This window comes from Ovis canadensis, chromosome 7 (genome assembly GCF_042477335.2).
Source record: "Ovis canadensis isolate MfBH-ARS-UI-01 breed Bighorn chromosome 7, ARS-UI_OviCan_v2, whole genome shotgun sequence".
Lineage (NCBI taxonomy): Eukaryota > Metazoa > Chordata > Mammalia > Artiodactyla > Bovidae > Ovis > Ovis canadensis.
In genome coordinates this window covers 80,972,229-80,990,352 of record NC_091251.1, presented here as the reverse complement: position 1 = coordinate 80,990,352, position 18,124 = coordinate 80,972,229, and the positions used below count along the sequence as shown (strand labels likewise).

Below are 18,124 nucleotides of genomic sequence, written 5' to 3'. Positions count from 1 at the left end.
TATCCAACTCTCATATCCATACATGACCACTGGAAAAACCATAGCCTTGACTAGACAGACCTTTGTTGACAAAGTAATGTCTCTGCTTTTTAATATGCTATCTAGGTTGGTCATAACTTTCCTTCCAAGAAGTGTCTTTCAATTTCATGGCTGCAATCAACATCTGCAGTGATTTTGGAGCCCCAAAAAATAAAGTCAGCCACTGTTTCCCCATCTATTTCCCATGAAGTGATGGGACCGGATGCCATGATCTAATTTTCTGAATGTTGAGCTTTAAGCCAACTTTTTCACTCTCCTCTTTCACGTTCATCAAGAGGCTCTTTAGTTCTTCACTTTCTGTCATAAGGGTGGTGTCATCTGCATATCTGAGTTTATTGATATTTCTCCCAGCAATCTTGATTCCACCTTGTGCTTCCTCCAGCCCAGCGTTTCTCATGATGTACTCTGCCTATAAGTTAAATAAGCAAGGTGACAATATACAGCCTTGACGTACTCCTTTTCCTTTTTGGAACTAGTCTGTTGTGATTATTTATTGCTAATACATATTAATGCAGCTTCCCTGGTGGCTTAGTGGTAAAGAATCTGCCTGCCAATGCAGGAGACCCAGGTTTGATCCCTGGATCAGGAAGATCCCCTGTAGAAGGAAATGGCAACCCACTCTAGTATTCTTGCCCCGGGGAAATACCATAGACAGAGGAGCATGGAGGGCTACAGTCCGTTTGGTCACAAAAAAGTCTGTCATGAATTAGCAGCTAAACAACAGTAACAATGTAGAAATACAATTGATTTTCATCTATTAATCTTGCATCCTGCATTCTTGCTAAACTCACCAGTTTGACTGCCTATGACTTCTTTTTCTTTCATCATTAAGTATGTTAACTGTAGACTTTTGACAGATGTCCTTTATCAGGTTGAGGAAGTTGCCCTCTATTCTGTCTGTTAAGGAATGGATGTTGCGTTTTGTCAAATGCCTTTTCTGCATCTGATGGTTTCTAATTCATTACTAAGCTGAATTATATTAATTCATATATTATAAATTCCTGAGATAAACCATAAATTCCTGAGATAAACCCTATTTGACTCACGTTGTATTTTCCTTTTAATATGTTTTTGGATTGTATTTGCTAAAATTTTGTTTAGGATTTCTGCATATATATTCAGGATATTGGTCTTTAGTTTTCCTTTCTTTCATTGTCTAGTTTTGATGATAGAGAGCTGGGCTCATAGAGTCAATCAGCAGCATTCTTTCATCCGCAGTTTTTTCAAGAGTTTGGTGAATTCATATTATGTCTTCCTTAGTTTTAATATTATGTATTCCTTAAATATTTGGTACAATTCACAGTAAAGCTGGATCTTGAGTTTTACTTTGTGGGAAGGTTTTTAACATTAATTCTATTTGGTAATAGTGTTAATCTGGTTATATATTTATTAAGTGAGTTTAGGTAATTTATGTCTTTCAACTTTTCCATTTCATCTGAGTTGTTGAATTTATTAGCATAGAGATATTCATAGTATTCCTCTATTGTCCCTATAATAGCTATAGACAGTCTGCAGCAATGCTACTTTCTCATTCCTGATATTAGTGATTTGTGTCTTCTCTATTTCCTTTCTAATCAGCCTGGCTAGAGGCTTATCAATTTTAAAAATAGTTCTTCATTTTTGAAGTCCATTACTGGCAAATTGAGTCTATTGTGCTAAAACCATACTCCACCAAAGAAAACGTGGTACACAGGAAGCAGTCTATTGATGTTTGTTAAATGAACCAGTGAATAAAAAAAAAAAAACACTGATTTCTGCACGTTAAGCCCTTTTATTATTACTCTTTTAGACATTACCCATTTCCTTACCTCTTACTTATGTCATTTAGTACTAATAATATGTAACTCAGCAAAACTGCCAGAGGCCAGGTTATATGCTTGACAGTGTGTTCCAAGATGAGGCTACAGAGAGGTGAGGCAGGTGACTGGCACTGTAGAGGGAAGAAACCTTGAGACAATGGAAAAAACAGATGGAAGCTGAAGACACAGTGAATAAGAAAGTATAATAAAACTATAAGGCAGGATTCTTTGACTATTAAACTAGCAACTTATACAGGAAGAGAGTATAAACTCTAATAATAAGAAATGAAGATCACATAAAATCTTAATTCAGGAGTGACTACTCAAAGTTGTTAACAGTAAAATTTTCAATTTAATAGCATCAGTATTTCAAAAAGGTATTTGAGAAATGTTCAGATATTAGAGGAAAAGGTTACATAAATTAGCTTAGGTAAATAGTGAAAAATAGGATTTCTGTTTATACTCAATGTTGAGAAATGAATATACTAGGCCTATTTTACCTGCGTTAACAGGAAGATCTTAAGATTTCTGGTCAGATGGAAGGATCCTCAAAAGTGTCATAACATATTTTGATGGGAAAAAGCACAAATCTCTCCTTACTTTCACCAGGCTAAAAAAAAAATCACCAACTTGATTAACCTGAATTCTGAACTAGCCAACCACAGACCTTGGGTTTGGGTTTGCATGTTCCTATGCTTTAGAAGATTGTTTTACGTTCAGCCTGCACACATTTAAAGGATACACTTTCATTAATTTTCACATATGTATACACCCATGAAATCATTTTAACAAGGAAGATGAGTACAACCATAACCACCAGATGTCCCCTTAGCCCCTTTATAATCTCTTCCTCCCAGCTTACCTACTCCACAGCCCCTACAAAGTTTCCAAGAACCCAGTGATTTGCTTTTTTGTCACTATAGATTAACATACGTATTTTCTGGAATCAATCATAAAATATGTATTCTTTGTTGACTGGCTTCTTTCACTCAGCTTAAATGAGTCAACTGTTGCCTGTCTCATCTATTTCATTTTATTGCTGAGCTGTTTTCCATTGTATGGATATGCAGTAGTTTATTAATCCATTCACCAGCTGATAGATATTTGGGTTATTTCAAGTTTTTGTTACTTTGTATGGACATGCTTTCATTTCTCTTGGGTAAGTTTCTAAGAATGGAATGGCTGGGTCATATGTTTAAATTTTTAATAAACTGTTGAAATTTTTCCAAAGTACTTGTAACATTTTGTATTCTCAAGTAGGGAGTAAGAGTTTGAGTTCTTCTGCATCCACCCCAACACTTGGTATGGTTAAGGAGAACTTATGGGGTCTGAAATTTTCCTTAATAGGATTTATAAGCTGAGGATGGGCAAATCACTTTACCTTTCTAAATATCACAACTATTAGAACTGCTAAAAACAAAAACATCTGACAATATGCAGTACTGGCAAGGATTTAGTGCAACTGAAATTTGTGTGTTGCTGGTGGAAATGCAAAATGGTACAGTCATACAAAACTTACTCTTAGGTGCTTACTAAAGAGAAATGAAAACTTAAACAAAAACCTGTATGTGGATATTTATAGTGGCTTTATTCATAATTATACAATGTCTTGTCATAGAGAAGTTTTTAATTTTAATGCAGTTAGATTTAGCTTTTTATTTGAGTGCAGGTTTGGATAAGTATCAAAGAGAATTTCTAACAGCAGTTAACTATTGATGGCAAAGGTGTCCTATCAAAGGAATACTACAGTTAAGTCTGTGTTCATAACTGCCTTCAACTAGCTCTATTTTAGGGCTAATTGCGGAGATAATGACTGCATCACCAAAACTGTTCAACTGAATTTCAGATAACATAATTTTTACGTGTGCTGTGTGTAGTCACTAAGTCTCTTTGCAACCCCATGGACTGCAGCTCGCCAGGCTCCTCTGTCCATAGGGATTCTCCAGGCAAGAATACTGGAGTGGGTTGCCATGCCCTTCTCCAGAGGATCTTCCCAACCCAGGGATCGAACCCAGATCTCCCACATTGCAGGTGAATTCTTTACTGACTGAGCCACTAGGGAAGCCCATGAGATGTACTAAAAAATGATTTGAATCAGATTGTCTTATTTAATGTAACTTAGCCTTGAGAAGAAATCCAGTTACTTATTATGTAGAGTACTCATTTACTGTATCTACATGGAAGCTTCTTAAGTTTTTCAAAAGTAGAACTTTTCAAGGTGAATTTTGTGTGGTACAAATTACAGAATGACGATGACTTCATAATTATGTTAATTACAAATTCCAAAATTAGAAACACTGCTCTTCTTATTCTGTTTAAAATCTTTCAGTATTCACTAACGATGAATGCTATGACATACTGTAGTTTTCCTGTAACGGGATAAAAATCTGTAACTATATGAGAGTAATGGAACAGGAAAGACGAAACAAGAAGAGGAAAAAGAACTCATCAGCTTAAGGATATTTTTTGGAAGATTAGACTGCTGAACAAGTTTTACACTTCTCAAATATTATTTTTAAATGACTTTATGAAAAGAACACCAAAGACAACTTTTAAATGTCTGACTTTGTGCATAAGCATCATTAGTAAAAATACAATGGCAATTCAAATCTTAATTTAAGTAAACATAATTTTGACCATCTTACTACATATTAGGTGCTGGACCAGGCGCTTCGTGGGCTACCCCTGTGACTGAGGAGTCCTTAGGGAGCTACACATCTAGTAAGGTAGAAAGACACATGCGTAAACAAATGTAATATACAAGATAAGCTGTCAAGAAAATATTAAAGATTGAATATGTTATACGAGCATAAAGGAGAGTGATATTCTGGGGGTGGTTAAGAAGTCAGCAAAGGATTCCTGGAAAAGTGGCTCTTAAAATAGTTCTGAATACGTAGGGGAGAGTGGTAGGGGGACCAGAAGAAGCAAGAGGCAGAGATGGGCAAGTATATAAGACTTGGGCAGTGCCTAAATACCTCTGCTTGACCTGGCTCCTGCCTCTACTGCTTCAGCTCTGTTCTCTTAGCACCAGCTTCTCCTCAATGTGCCTGAGCATTTTACTTTCCATATTTCTCCTCGTATTTGTCTAACCAATTTATAATCCTCACTGGGGCTCAGTTTGCTTTCTCTGCAAAGCCTCCCCAGACCACGTTTGCCTGCACACTAGTTGGACTCTATATCATTTTTCTGATAGCACGCCGTTAACTTCATATGATAATCAGGCCAATAGATAAGAATTACATAGCGTAACTGTTTAACACAGAGCTCATTAGATTATGCAGTCCACAAATACAGGGGCCTTTTTCTGTCATGTTCACTGTTTTGTCTCCTGGGCCTTAGCACAATGCCTGGGACATCAAAGATACCCAATAAATTGTTGATGAATGAATTCAAATAATTCTTTTTATGTGTGGTTGAATTCAGAACTTCAAAATGCTTATACAATGCTGATAGCTATGTTATACTACAGGGCTTATAAGAAAGGTATATAAAGAAATTAATAGCACAATGCATAAAGATTTCCAATTTAAAGTAATTCTGTAGAAGACAGAGCATGTAATGTGCTATGTACAAATATCTTAGTAAAGAACAGGAAAACCAGAAATTCTACAGTAAAAGCACACCTGGAATATTAAAACAGAAATCTCCATAATCTTCAAAAAAGTTGATTTTATAGATAGCACCTTTGACTTTACATATTAAAGAATACCTTTATTTTATTTTTTTTTAGTCATATAGAAGGGCTATCTACTCAAAGGTTAACTAATTTCAAAATATGGTGAATGTGTGAATTTAATACTTCATCAATACTCTTTCAAAATTCAATTACTTTCATAGTCCTTTCTGGCCACTGGCCCCAATAAAAGGATTTTAACAGTGTTCATATACGAATTCAGTGAATATGTAATTTTGCTCTCTGTAGCAAGGTCTCAATACTTCATTACCAGATTTATATTGATTAGAAAGGACAATATTCAAGCTGATAAATCGTTAGAATATCTAATGTATGAATATAAGGTTGCCTCTTGGTTCCAACTGTATTAGAGTGACAGTTTTAAGATTTTTATAATTAAGTACTACAGATATTTAATTGTAGAGACTGAAGAATATATAGAATATATTGAATATGCTTTGTTTTGTGAAGTCTGATTTTCCAACTGTGAGTTACTGGCACTTGGAGGAAAAAAAACAATCACTTAAATGAAAACTGAAAATATAAAGCCTATGTTTAAAACATGGCCTTTATTAATACTGCCCACTGAGCTCCATTTTTATTTTACATTGAAATACTTCTGCTTTGCAAAGAAAAGACAGAAAAGTGCATTTTACAAGAGTACTTTTTTGTTTTTAATTCTCTGCGAAAATGGAAGTAATCTGAATCACAAGTTCACAATGTGGTAAAATGAAATTAAGAAACAATGATTTCAGTAATGCTATGCCATCACTAGTGTTTGGCTCTGACTTTGTTCTTGTAAATCAGATCCTGATATACAGTCTAGAGCATCTAGGTTATTACTCTACAGCATATTAAACACAGAAAAGGAGGTTTAAAAAAAACCCCTTTCAATGTACAAACATGAATTTAAAAACTGATTTTAAAAAATCACCTTTTTACATAATGTATATGGCAAAAATGCTTTAAATACATGATTTTGGAAGAATTATTTACAAAATGTATCAGTCTGTGAAACAATTCACAAACAAAGCATACATAATTGCTTTACTTAGTTGTCGCATCTCAACTTTGGGAGATATAAATTTATTCGGCAGTATAGCAAACATAAAAACGGTGACAAAATATTTTAAGGGCAACCAAAAATTTGATCCTCAAAATGGTTTAAATACTAGGACTGCCAAAGTTTCTAAACAAGGACATACTTTAATGATCCAGATGCCCATTTATATAGTTCTACACTGTTCGAAGGACTGAGACAGATTCCCTTCAATACAGGCAAAGCTGCTGGATGCAACCTCCTGTAAAAGGGACAGCTGAGAGCTATTGTCATTTGAAGAGTGAATTAACCTAGAATTTTCTTTTTTTCAATTTTATTAATATTTTAAAAAATACATAAAAATACAACATCCAATGTCTGAATAAATATATTTAACAAGTTGCAAGATAATACCTTATTTTACACAAAATTTTCAGCTTTAGAAATCTTGTTAAATAACTTCATTGTTGTTATATATTTCATTTTTGGTTTTTTGTAACAAAATAAAAACTCTGAAATTACATAGAAAAAAGACAAAATATTTTTGTCAAGGGATAAGATAGTCCACTGAAAACTTATTCACAATTCCACTGTAAACATTAATAAACATTAAAATATTTGCATAATTGTGTGCTCAAAAATCCTATAAAAAGTGGAAGACTTATTACAACTGTAGTTTTCAGTCAACTACACTTCCTTTCACAATTTATTTTGTCCCATTTACACATTAAACCTGGGCACACTGCTGAACATATACTTTGGCAGTTCTAAAGAGCAAGTGCTTCCACAAAAAGAATAAAACCAACAACAATTAAAAAGAACACAACATAAACCCCCTACTCACCAAGTGTTCAAATACATCTCAGTGAAAGTGCAGCAGTAACTATGTAGCTGGATAATATTTGATGTTTATCATGTGCACTTGCTTGTCTATGATTTCTGTAACACCTGAAAGCTTTATTATACAGTTTCAAATTTGCTAAGTGCCCTTTTTCTATCTTCACAAGAAAAAATGAAAAAAAAATTATAAAGGAAAAATTATGACAAATATGGCAGGCTGCCTAAACTTCAGTTACTAATCAGCGTATTTTTTGCAACAGAAAAAAAGAAAAGAGAAGGGAGTAGATACAATCCAGCCTTGAAAAGTGTACAGGATATACTTAGCAATGTCAAACCAGTTGAGTGCTTTCTGTGGTTGTATTTCAGGGTTTGGGGATTTATGTCCATGGCAGCAAACTGCTGGGAAGGCAGAGAAAACGTTTATCACCTGCATTCTACAGCAAGCACGTTTTGTGGGGGAGACGATGAAGAGGGACTCATTCCAGTGTCTGATGAAGCAGATGACATGGAGGCTCCGGCATGAGACACTGTGGAATCAAACAAGCTGCATTAGACTGGAAAACTATCACACACAGATACCCAACCACTGGCAAATTAGAAATAAATTTCTTAAATATTATTCACTTCCATTACAGTCCTCTCAAATGGTGCATGAAGGAATTAACAGCAGCAAAAACTTTGTTTGGCTTAACTGAGTGGAATCAGTCTCTAATCACTTAAGTAACTGAGTTCAAAAAAGGCACCATAAAATATAAAGACTAGGTATAACCTCTTAAATTCCTACTTGAAAGATCCCTGAAAGAAAATCACCTTGTCCCCAAATCAGAAACAAGATCAACCTGAGATAAGTTCTCACTGTAGCAAATTCCTGCCTTTCTCTGGGTTATAGGGCTCTAAAAGAATTCCCCATCCTAGAAAATATCTTGTAACCAGCTAACCATTGGCTTCCTATCTTTATCCTGTCCCAATATATCTGATGGACACAAGACTCTCATAAGCAAAGAGCAGTAATCTAGATCAGATATCAGAATCATGGGATCAGGATGGAACTGTGGCTGAGTGACTAGAAAAAGTACCCAAATGACTTTAACATAATGCTCCAGAAGCATGGATTTAAGATCACTATTCTATGCATCAGCTGCTTTGCCATTTTTTAGTTTACACTTCTTTGCAGAGCTCTATCTTTTGCCAATCTTTGCTCAATTATTCCTATTTTACGTAAAGTTTTAATTTTTATTTAGGTATACCTCCCTCTGTGTACTGTCAATATATTTAACTCAATACTACAAATTCCAATATGTATACTAGAAGTCACTCAATGTCTCACTTTAATAACTCACTTCACACACACACCCCCACACACACACCCCCACACACACATTTTAAAAATCAAAAAAGGGAAAAAGACAGTAAGAAAATTATATTTTTGGTTGTCTGAAACTTGTATGACCTTTAGGAAACTCAAAGCAACTCAAAGTTCTTTGAAGAAAGTTCCATTTGTTGATTTGTTCTTCTTGTGTTTAAAAATTCTGTAAAGACTTCTTGCTATTTAGTTTTCCAAGAAAAGGACAAACATGGAAAGTCAGTCTCTTTCCTTTTGCTCCACTGTATTTCCAGGACTTGAGAACTGCTGGACTTGGAGTCGAATGCTTCAAGACCATATATGATACAGGCCATTCTATCAGTAATTCATCTCTTAAGTGCCATAAATAGAAAACTTCTCTCGAGATGGGCAAGCCTATCAGGTAATTTACTTTTTTTTTTTCCTTAAAGGGACATCTCTCCTAGAGCCCTCCCCTACTGTTCTATCCTATTTCTGAAATAGACGCTTTGTAGGCTTGCTATGCAGTAGTCATTCTAGGGCTTCCCTTCACCATCATTTTGAGATTTTCCTTATTGTTTTCCTATATGGGATTCCTTCTTTGCTGGATCTCATGTTATCTTCATAACTTGGCTTCTAGTTTTAATGTCACCATCGAGAAATCTGACATGAGAAATCTGACGCTGTTCTGAGGCCAATCTTTTTGTATGTACCTTTATATGGTAAAGGGCTTCCCAGGTGGTGCTAGTGATAAAGAACCCAGCTGCCGATGCAGGAGATGTACGAGACATGGGTTCAATCCCTGGGTCGGGAAGATCCCCTGGAGAAGGAAATGGCTACCCTCTCCAGTATTCTTGCCTGGAAAATCCCATGGGCAAAGCAGCCTGGTGGGCTACGGTTCCCTAGGGTTGCAGAGAGTCAGACACGACTGAGAGAATAACACATATATGGTAAACTTTTAGAATCTTACCTTTATCCAAAGGTTTCTGAAGTTTCATAATTTGCTTTGGTGTGATTCCTGCCCACCCTCCCACCACCCCCACTCCCATTCTTTATAGAGGTCACAGCAAGTCCTTTCAATCTTCTAATCCATCTCCTTCAGTTTTGGAAATTTTTCTTAGGTCTTTGATGACAATTTCCTATGTTTATTCAGTGCTCTCTAGAAAGCTTATGATTCAGAAGTTGGATCTCCTATACTTCTCTTATTCTCTATTATCTTTTTTACTTTTTACTGGTATCTCTCTAGCCTTGTTATCTAATCCTTCTTTTTATTTTTTATTCCTACCACCATATTTTTAAGAGATCCTTCATGTTTCTGAATTTCATTAACAGTCTCATATTCTGGCTTCCTGGGGAAGGAAATGGCAACCCACTCCAGTATTCTTGCCTGGAGAATCCCATGGACAGAGGAACCTGGCAGGCTACAGTCCATGGGATCACAAGAGTCAGATACAACTTAGTAACTAAACCACCACCACATTCTTGTTTCAAGGATACTGCAGTATCCTCCTGTAACTCTGGATATTAATTATGGTTGTTTTTATGTGGCATGTTGTCCAAGTTCTTTTTTGTTCTCATTTTCTATTTTGGTTTCTGTATTTATGTAAGGGTTTTCCTCAAACATCTGGTCTTCACTTCCATGTTTAAGAGAAGGAGCATTAAGCTAATCGGAAGCTGTACATGAGGATGTCAGGCTTTTTTTTTTTTTTTTTTTTGGATGTCAGGCTTTTAAATGTTGGGCACTGCACATGTAGTGACTGGCAAGGAACTTGCTTTTTGGTTCAGGAACCTCCAAATGCTAGTATCTCTGTTAGATCATTTCTCTTGGACTAACCAGTTTCTTTAGAGGAATCTTTCAGTCTCCTTCCAGGAATAATCATAAGCTTAGTTACCAGCTTTCAGAGAGCTAAGAAGATGAGATCTTTGTTTGGAAAAGGAATAGGAGTCTCGTCATTCATTACTGGCAACTTTCACTTAAGCTCCCTTTTCGGTTTACCACTTAATACCATTTAACCCTCACCTTCAGCTATGGTTGGTTTCCTGAGTCTTTTTATAAGCCTGTGATCCCTTCCAGCCTCCAATAACTTAACCTCCTGGGTTTTTTTTTTTTGGCTAAAGCTAGGGGAAAAGGTAGTTTGCTTCACAGAGTGGGATGAAAGGATCCAATTTCTCTTTCCATTTCAACCAGTCTCCATTTTTCAGCCTCACACTTTACACTGCCTTCAGAGCTTTTCTGGGGGGTGATGTAGTATGAATTAGCTTCTGCTTGTTTTGTCCCGCTACAAGGATAAACAAGCTTAGGTTTTTAGCATTCTCTCACGTGCTGACATACCGCTGACATTTCCTGTTGGCCACAGTCAATCTGCTGTCCCATTCTCTTGTCCTTGGGCATATAGGGCTTCTAGTTTTCTTTATATTATTTTAGTGAGGCCTGGGCTTGGGGCTTGGGGTAGACATGAGCATGACAATGTTTAGCTAAAGCCAATCCTATATATTTTTAAAGTTTAGCTTAGATGCTACTGTCTTTATGATTATATCAAAGTCATCTCTCCTTCCACCTATACTTGTGTATCACTCTTAGGACTCTCAACACACAGTTTCACTGGACAATAAGACTTTGAGATCGAGGTCTGTATCTCATTCATCTCTGTACTTTCACCACCTGAAAGAAGGCCTGGCATATGATATATGTGCATTAATGTTGTAGAGCTGAAGTATCTTATGCAGTAGTTGCTTAGGAAATGACTTACGATCCCAACAAGACAATCTCCTAGAGAAGCCATATGCCTCTTCATTTTGATGAACCCCATAATATATAATGCCTGTTAATAGGCAGTCAATAAAATGTCTGTTGAATAGTGAGAGATACTCAGAGGGAGCAGGCTCTTCCAGCACATTTAGTAAAATCACATGTTTTGTAAAACAGCTCATAGTCCCTTTCAAAAGTCTCATTCTGGACTGCCCTGGTGGAGCAGTGGAGTCCACTGCCAATGAAGGGGACACAGGGTGGGTTCAGCCCTGGTCTGTGAAGATTCCACACGCCACAGAGCAGCGAAGCCCACGCACCACAATTACGGAGCCTGTGAGCTGCAACTACGGAAACCCATGTGCCCTGGAGCCTGTGCTCCACAACAAGAAAAGCCACCCGACTAAGAAGCCTGCACATCGCAATGAAGGGCAGTCCTCGCTCGTGGAAATCAGAGAAAGCACACACAAAGCAGACCCAGCACAGCCAAAAAATAAAAATAAATAGTTAAAAAAAAAACCATTTAAAGCCCAAAAGCAAAAGTCTTATTCTGACTAATTCAGTTGTTGACTCATTTCAACAACAGCAACAAAGAAGAAAACCTAGGAATCTAAAAATAATTTATATACTATATTCAAAAAGTGACAAACCTAAATCTTCTAAAGTGATACGATATATATTTGAAAAATAGAGGGAAAAAATTATAATCAAATTACCTTCTCTGTCTTTCTTTTTTAATCTTTTTCTCCTCCTGTCTATGGTTGCAACTTCAGACTTCAAAGACATGTAATATTTTCTGATTTCCTGTAGTTTTTCTTGGAGAAAAGAGATTCTCTCTGTACTGTTCATATTATCTAATTCATCTAAAGGGCAAAAAAACAGTTACTTTGGATTTAAAAATAATTCTATAAGAAAAAATAGATGGCAGTTCTTTCAAAACTCTGACTCATAAATCAACAAAAGCTTTAGTTTATTAAAACCTAATAGTACACTAAATAAGGTTCTATAAAAACAGAAGACATTAAATTCATGAATAAGATTTCTATATACATCCCAAATTTTCTTAACTAAACATAATACTTAATGATATGTCACTGAAATGATCAGAGAAGCACAAGAAAACATCCAACATACAGCATCTCTGATCTATAATTGTACCTGTTCACCCATATAGTGTCTTTGTATTGATGTTTTAGTTATTTCCAATTGTCAATACAAGAAAGGATATTTAAGTTTCATCAATCTGTATAAATCATTCATGTCTCATTTCATAACTGGAGAGCTTTCTCCAGTATTTATTAAGTTAACATATAAGACACATATTCTTTCATTTATGATAATAAGTAAAGGTTATTGATAAGGCAATATTTAGGATACCTAAATAAATGAATGTGCTAATTATTATTCCTTGTTTTGACATTTTAACATATCACTTTTGACATCTGACATATCACTTTGTGATATACATTCAAGTTTTCTATAAGCATCTTACTTAGCTGAAAGCTCCACTTATATGCCCGAGGGGATGAATTCGGATGTTTTTCTTTCTGTTTATCTTTTTCTCCATCTTTGATGTGAGGGGATATCCTTGCAGGGGATCGTGCAAGCTTCTGTGGCTTAGATACACTAAGATGCTTTACTGGGGTACATTTACTTGAATTGTCTAGGACAGGAAGATCTTCACTATCACTGCTTTGTCCTATAAGAAGAAAAAGTTAACTCAGATTATAAATTATAAAAACTTTAAAAATGCAACAGACTCAGCAATTACACTTTTTGGTATCCTAAAGAAACAAACGTACAAAAGTGCTAAGTTTTATAACAATAAAAAGATGGAAATAACCTAAATACCCACCAAAAGGGAAATGGCCAAGAATTATATATTATTATTGTTTTTCAGTTGCTGAGTCGTGTCTGACTATTTGCAACCCCATGAACTGCAGCATGCCAGGCTTTCCTGTCCTTCACCATCTCCTGGAGCTTGTTCAAACTCATGCCCATTGAGTCGGTGAGACCATCCAACCATCTCATCTTCTGTTACCCCCTTCTCTTTTTGCCTTCAATCTTCCCCTGATGCTGGGGAAGGGTCTGGCATTAGGGTCTTTTCCAGTAGTCAGCTCTTCACGTCAGATGGCTAAAAGTATTGGAACTTTAGCTTCAGCAGCAGTCTTTTCAATGATTATTCAGGATTGATTTCCTTTAGGACTGACTGGTTTTATCTCCTTGCTGTCCAGGGGACTCTCAGTCTTCTCCACACCACAGTTCAAAAGCATCAATTCTTCCACATTCTGCCTTCTTTATGGTTCAACTCTCACATTCATACATGACTACTGGAAAAACCATAGCTTTGACTAGACGGACCTTTATCAGCAAAGTGATGGCTCTGATTTTTAATATGCTTTCTAGGTTGGTCATAGCTGCTTTTCTTCTAAGGAGCAAGTGTCTTTTAATTTCACAGCTGCAGTCACCATCTGCAATGATTTTAGAGCCTGGGAAAATAAAATCTGCCACTGCTTCCACATTTTCCCCATCTACTTGCCATGAAATGACAGGACCAGATGGCAGGATCTTAGTTTTATGAATGCTGAGTTTTAAAGCAGCTTTTTCACTTTCCTCTTTCACCTTCATCAAGAGGCTCTTTAGTTCCTCTTTGCTTTCTGCCATTAGAGTGGTATTATCTGCATATCTGAGGTTGTTGGTACTTCTCCTGGCAATCTTGATTCCAGCTTGTGCTTCATCCAGCCCAGCATTTCACATGATGTACTCTGCTTATAAGTTAAATAAGCAGGGTGACAGTATACAGCCTTGACGTACTCCTTTTCCAATTTGGAACCAGTCTGTTGTTCCATGTCCAGTTCTAACTGTTGCTTCTTGATCTGCATACAGGTTTTTCAGGAGGCAGGTCAGGTGGTCTGGTATCCTCATCTCTTTTTAGAACAAAAATGACCAAATATCCAAAATAGATTATGAAATGATAAAGTTAAAAAAAACAATAGGCATAGTATTGCCCTATATATGTTTAAAACAAAACACAAAAACAACCCAAAAGGGGGACCAACCCAAACTATATATATGAAGAAGCACGAAATAAACACCCAGCTGTTAATATGTGTCTAATAAAATGTGAGCAGATATTTGGTTGCAAATCTGCATCCCTCCTCACCAAATCTGCACTGAGAGAGATGCTTTTGGTGTTCATTTAATAACAAATTAGAATTTTCTCTCAACTTTTCTGCTTTATTTCAAAGTCTACACCCTACTTCCACCATATTTACTCTCAAAATCCAACTTTGCCTTCTACTAAAAAGGCAAAGTTGTGGGTTACACACCAAACTTCCCAGCCCCTTCCCTACTGTATCTGTCCCTTTGGCACTTTTTCAGCTTCAAAAACAGGAGACTGTTAATTCTGGGCAAACTACTATAATATCTTCAGCTATACTCTTGAAGCCATTTATTCTCAGCTCCTCTGAAACAACCCAATGTCATTTTATCTTTTCTTCTTTTTTCAGAGTCTACAAACATGCTTTAAGCTAAGGAGGGAAGGAGAGGAAAACCTCCCCCTTTGGCTGGTACCTCTTTCCTTCCCTTTAGGGTCAAATTTCATGAAAGAGAAATCCTTTGTTATCCTGATTTCCATACCTTCTAATTTATCTCCTTCCCATGCTCTTATTAGGGCCCCTAACACTATTCACCAACTTCAATGAATACATTTTAATCACCACATGAATATTCTATTGCATTTGAACCCTCTTTCCTATTCAAACCAACAACTGTTTACTGATTTTCATTTATCTCTAATCTGCTTCTATTCTCCTCTTCCTGGCCCACTTAAAGGGATATGCCACATAATTCCACTCCTGGTCCTTTTTCTTCTCATTTTACAACTCTCACATAGCAGCTTTATCATCTTGTAATCCTTCGACAACTATCTTCTAAAACCATACTCTCTTCAAAGCTCCAGAGCCTTATTTCCCTAGTACTTGGTACCTCTAATAAGGGCTTCCCTGGTGGTGCAGAGGTTAAAGCGTCTGCCTGCAATGTGGGAGACCTGGGTTTGATCCCTGGGTTGGGAAGATCCCCTGGAGAAGGAAATGGCAACCCACTCCAGTATTCTTGCCTGGAGAATCCCATGGACGGAGGAGCTTGGTAGGCTGCAGTCCATGGGGTCGCAAAGAGTCGGGCATGACTGAGCGACTTCACTTGGTACCTCTAATACAACATTCCCTAAATTACTCTTCCAACAATCTGCTGCTACTCCTGTATGCCATACGTTAGTTAACCAGTTCCTCATATCTTACTACTAACAGAGTCCTAGTGATTTTATGGGCTTCCCTGGCAGCTTAAATGGTAAACTTAAGCCCACAATGGAGACCCAGGTTTGATCTTGGGTCAGGAAGATCCCCTGGAGAAGAAATGGCTACCCACTCCAGTATTCTTGGGTTTCCCAGGTGGCACTGGTGGTAAAGAACCTGCCTACCAATGCGAGAGACATAACAGACACAGGTTCGATCCCTGGGTTGGGAAGATCCCCTGAGGAAGAAATGGCAACCCGCTCCAGTATTCTTGCCTGGAGAATCCCATGGACAGAGGAGCTTGGCAGGCTACAGTCCATGGGGTCACAGAGTTGGACAAGACTAAAGCAACTTAGCGTACACACACAGTGATTTTCTGTCCTAATTCTCTTCATTCATTCCTTCTTTCACTGCCTCAGTTAAGCCAAAGATTCTTTCCAAAAAGAAAAACTGATCATCTCCTTTCTTTTTTCCTTTTCTAACTTTTTACTTTGAGACCATTTTCGAACTTACAGAAAAGATGAAGAATTGTTACTAAAACATGTTTTTCTGCCATTTGAGGATAACTTGCCCTGCCATATTCGAGCACCTTATAGTGTTTATGTCTTACAAATGAGAACATTCTCCTTGTTTTAGTTATCTACAAATTAGCCAAAAATTAGCAGTTTAAACTACAAATGTTTAGTATCTCACATGGTTTCTGAGGATCAGAATCTGGGAGCATCTTGGCTCTGTGGCCTGGCTCAGGGAATCTTGTGGGGTTGCAGCCAAGCATTTCGCCCAGGCTCTGGTCTCTGAAGACCTGACTGGAGCTGAATCATATGCTCCAGGATGGCTCACTCACATGGCTGTTAGTGAGCATCAGGAAGCCTCAGTTCTTGCTGGCTGTAGGAAGGATATGCTTGGTTCCTCACCACACAGGCCTCTCCATACACTGCCTGACTGTCCTCCCAACATGGCAGCTAACTTTCCCCAGAGCAACTGATCCAGAGGAAAGCAGAGAGGAATCTGTTGTGCCTTTAAGTCATACTTGAAGTATGAGCTTCAAGTCATACTGCATCACGTCCACTCTATTTTACTAGTTAAAAGAAAGTGACTAAATACAGCTCATACTCAAGAGGAAGGAACTGGGCTTTGCCTCTTGAAGAGAAGCATATCAACACATTTGTGGATGTATTTTTAAATCCACCACACTCCTAAACAACCAGATATATTACTGTCATCTAATCCTCAGACTCCACACAACTATCTCTAGTTTGACCTAATAATGTTCGTTATACCAACAGCATCCAGGTGAGAATTATATACCTCATTTAGTTGTCACATAAATCTCCTTCATTCTGGAATGGTTCCTCCTTGACTTTCATGACCTTGACAATTTTTAAAATTACAGGCCAATCATTCTACAGAGTATCCTTCAGTTTGAACTTGTTGCTGGGTCCTCACGATCACAGTCAGGTTATACATCTTTGACAGGAATGTTACAGACGTGCACTCCACTCTTCAGGGTGCATCCTGTCAGGTGGCACATGAGTTCACTTGATCCCCTTCCTGGTGGTGTTCATTTTGACTAAGGTAGGGTCTGTCCATGCATCCACTGTAAACGTAATCATTTTCCCTTTGTGATTCCTGCTATCTTTCTAGTCTCATCTCCTACACTCTTTCTCTATACTCTATACCTGTCTTGTTCAGCCATTAGCCACATCTGGTTACTGAGTACTTGAAATATAGTTCAAAGGATTTTTTTTTGAAATGCCCTTTGTCCTAAATAAATTATATGCTCCTTCCTTGTGTCTACTGTAATCTAGTATTTCCATTTCAGACTTGTATGAAGGCATGTTTTGGATGTAAAATTATCATTTGTCAAAATCAACCATGTTTTTTCCTACTATATCCCATAACTTAACTTTATTCTTTATTGTACATACATCTGTTTTTCAGATGTATTTGAAAAACATTCTCATGTTTTTCAAATTCTGTTTTATTCTATTCTTATTTTTTTCAAGATTTCCAAACATATTCCTAATATTAAACTGTATTACATAAGAAATGCAATAAGCATAAAAAATAACCACAGCTATCTCAGCTCTAAATAAAATTGACAAGCAAATTTTCAGATGAAAAGCTAATGGAAAAATTGCTACTTTTCAGAAAAGAACAAACCAAATTTAGTTTTAAGCTGACACAGATGATCAGGCCAAAAAACTGCTGAAAGTACTAACACCATACTAAAGCCAGCGCTGCAAAGCACCAACCTGCTCCATTCTTTTCATTTTTGGCTACAGCACTTGTTCGCTTTGGGGTTCGCTTCTGCTTTTTTGCCAATAATCCACTAGTTCCATCACTTGGCCTTTTCTGACCTGAAAGAAGTGGAA

General features: G+C 37.0%; 1 protein-coding gene across 4 annotated transcripts in view; it reads right to left on the bottom strand.

Annotated features, from left to right (window-relative positions):
- Positions 1-6,061: 6,061 nt before the first annotated feature.
- Positions 6,062-18,124, bottom strand: part of ARID4A (AT-rich interaction domain 4A) — a 59,546-nt gene continuing 47,483 nt past the window's right edge. For all 4 annotated transcript variants that reach the window (XM_069596707.1, XM_069596710.1, XM_069596708.1 and 1 more), the window contains exons 21-24: positions 18,005-18,109; positions 12,950-13,156; positions 12,174-12,320; positions 6,062-7,917 (exon numbers count right to left, since the gene is read on the bottom strand). In XM_069596707.1, coding sequence (XP_069452808.1) covers positions 7,814-7,917; positions 12,174-12,320; positions 12,950-13,156; positions 18,005-18,109 — 563 coding nt within the window. In that variant the 3' untranslated portion in view covers positions 6,062-7,813. The remainder of the gene's footprint in view (positions 7,918-12,173; positions 12,321-12,949; positions 13,157-18,004; positions 18,110-18,124) is intronic.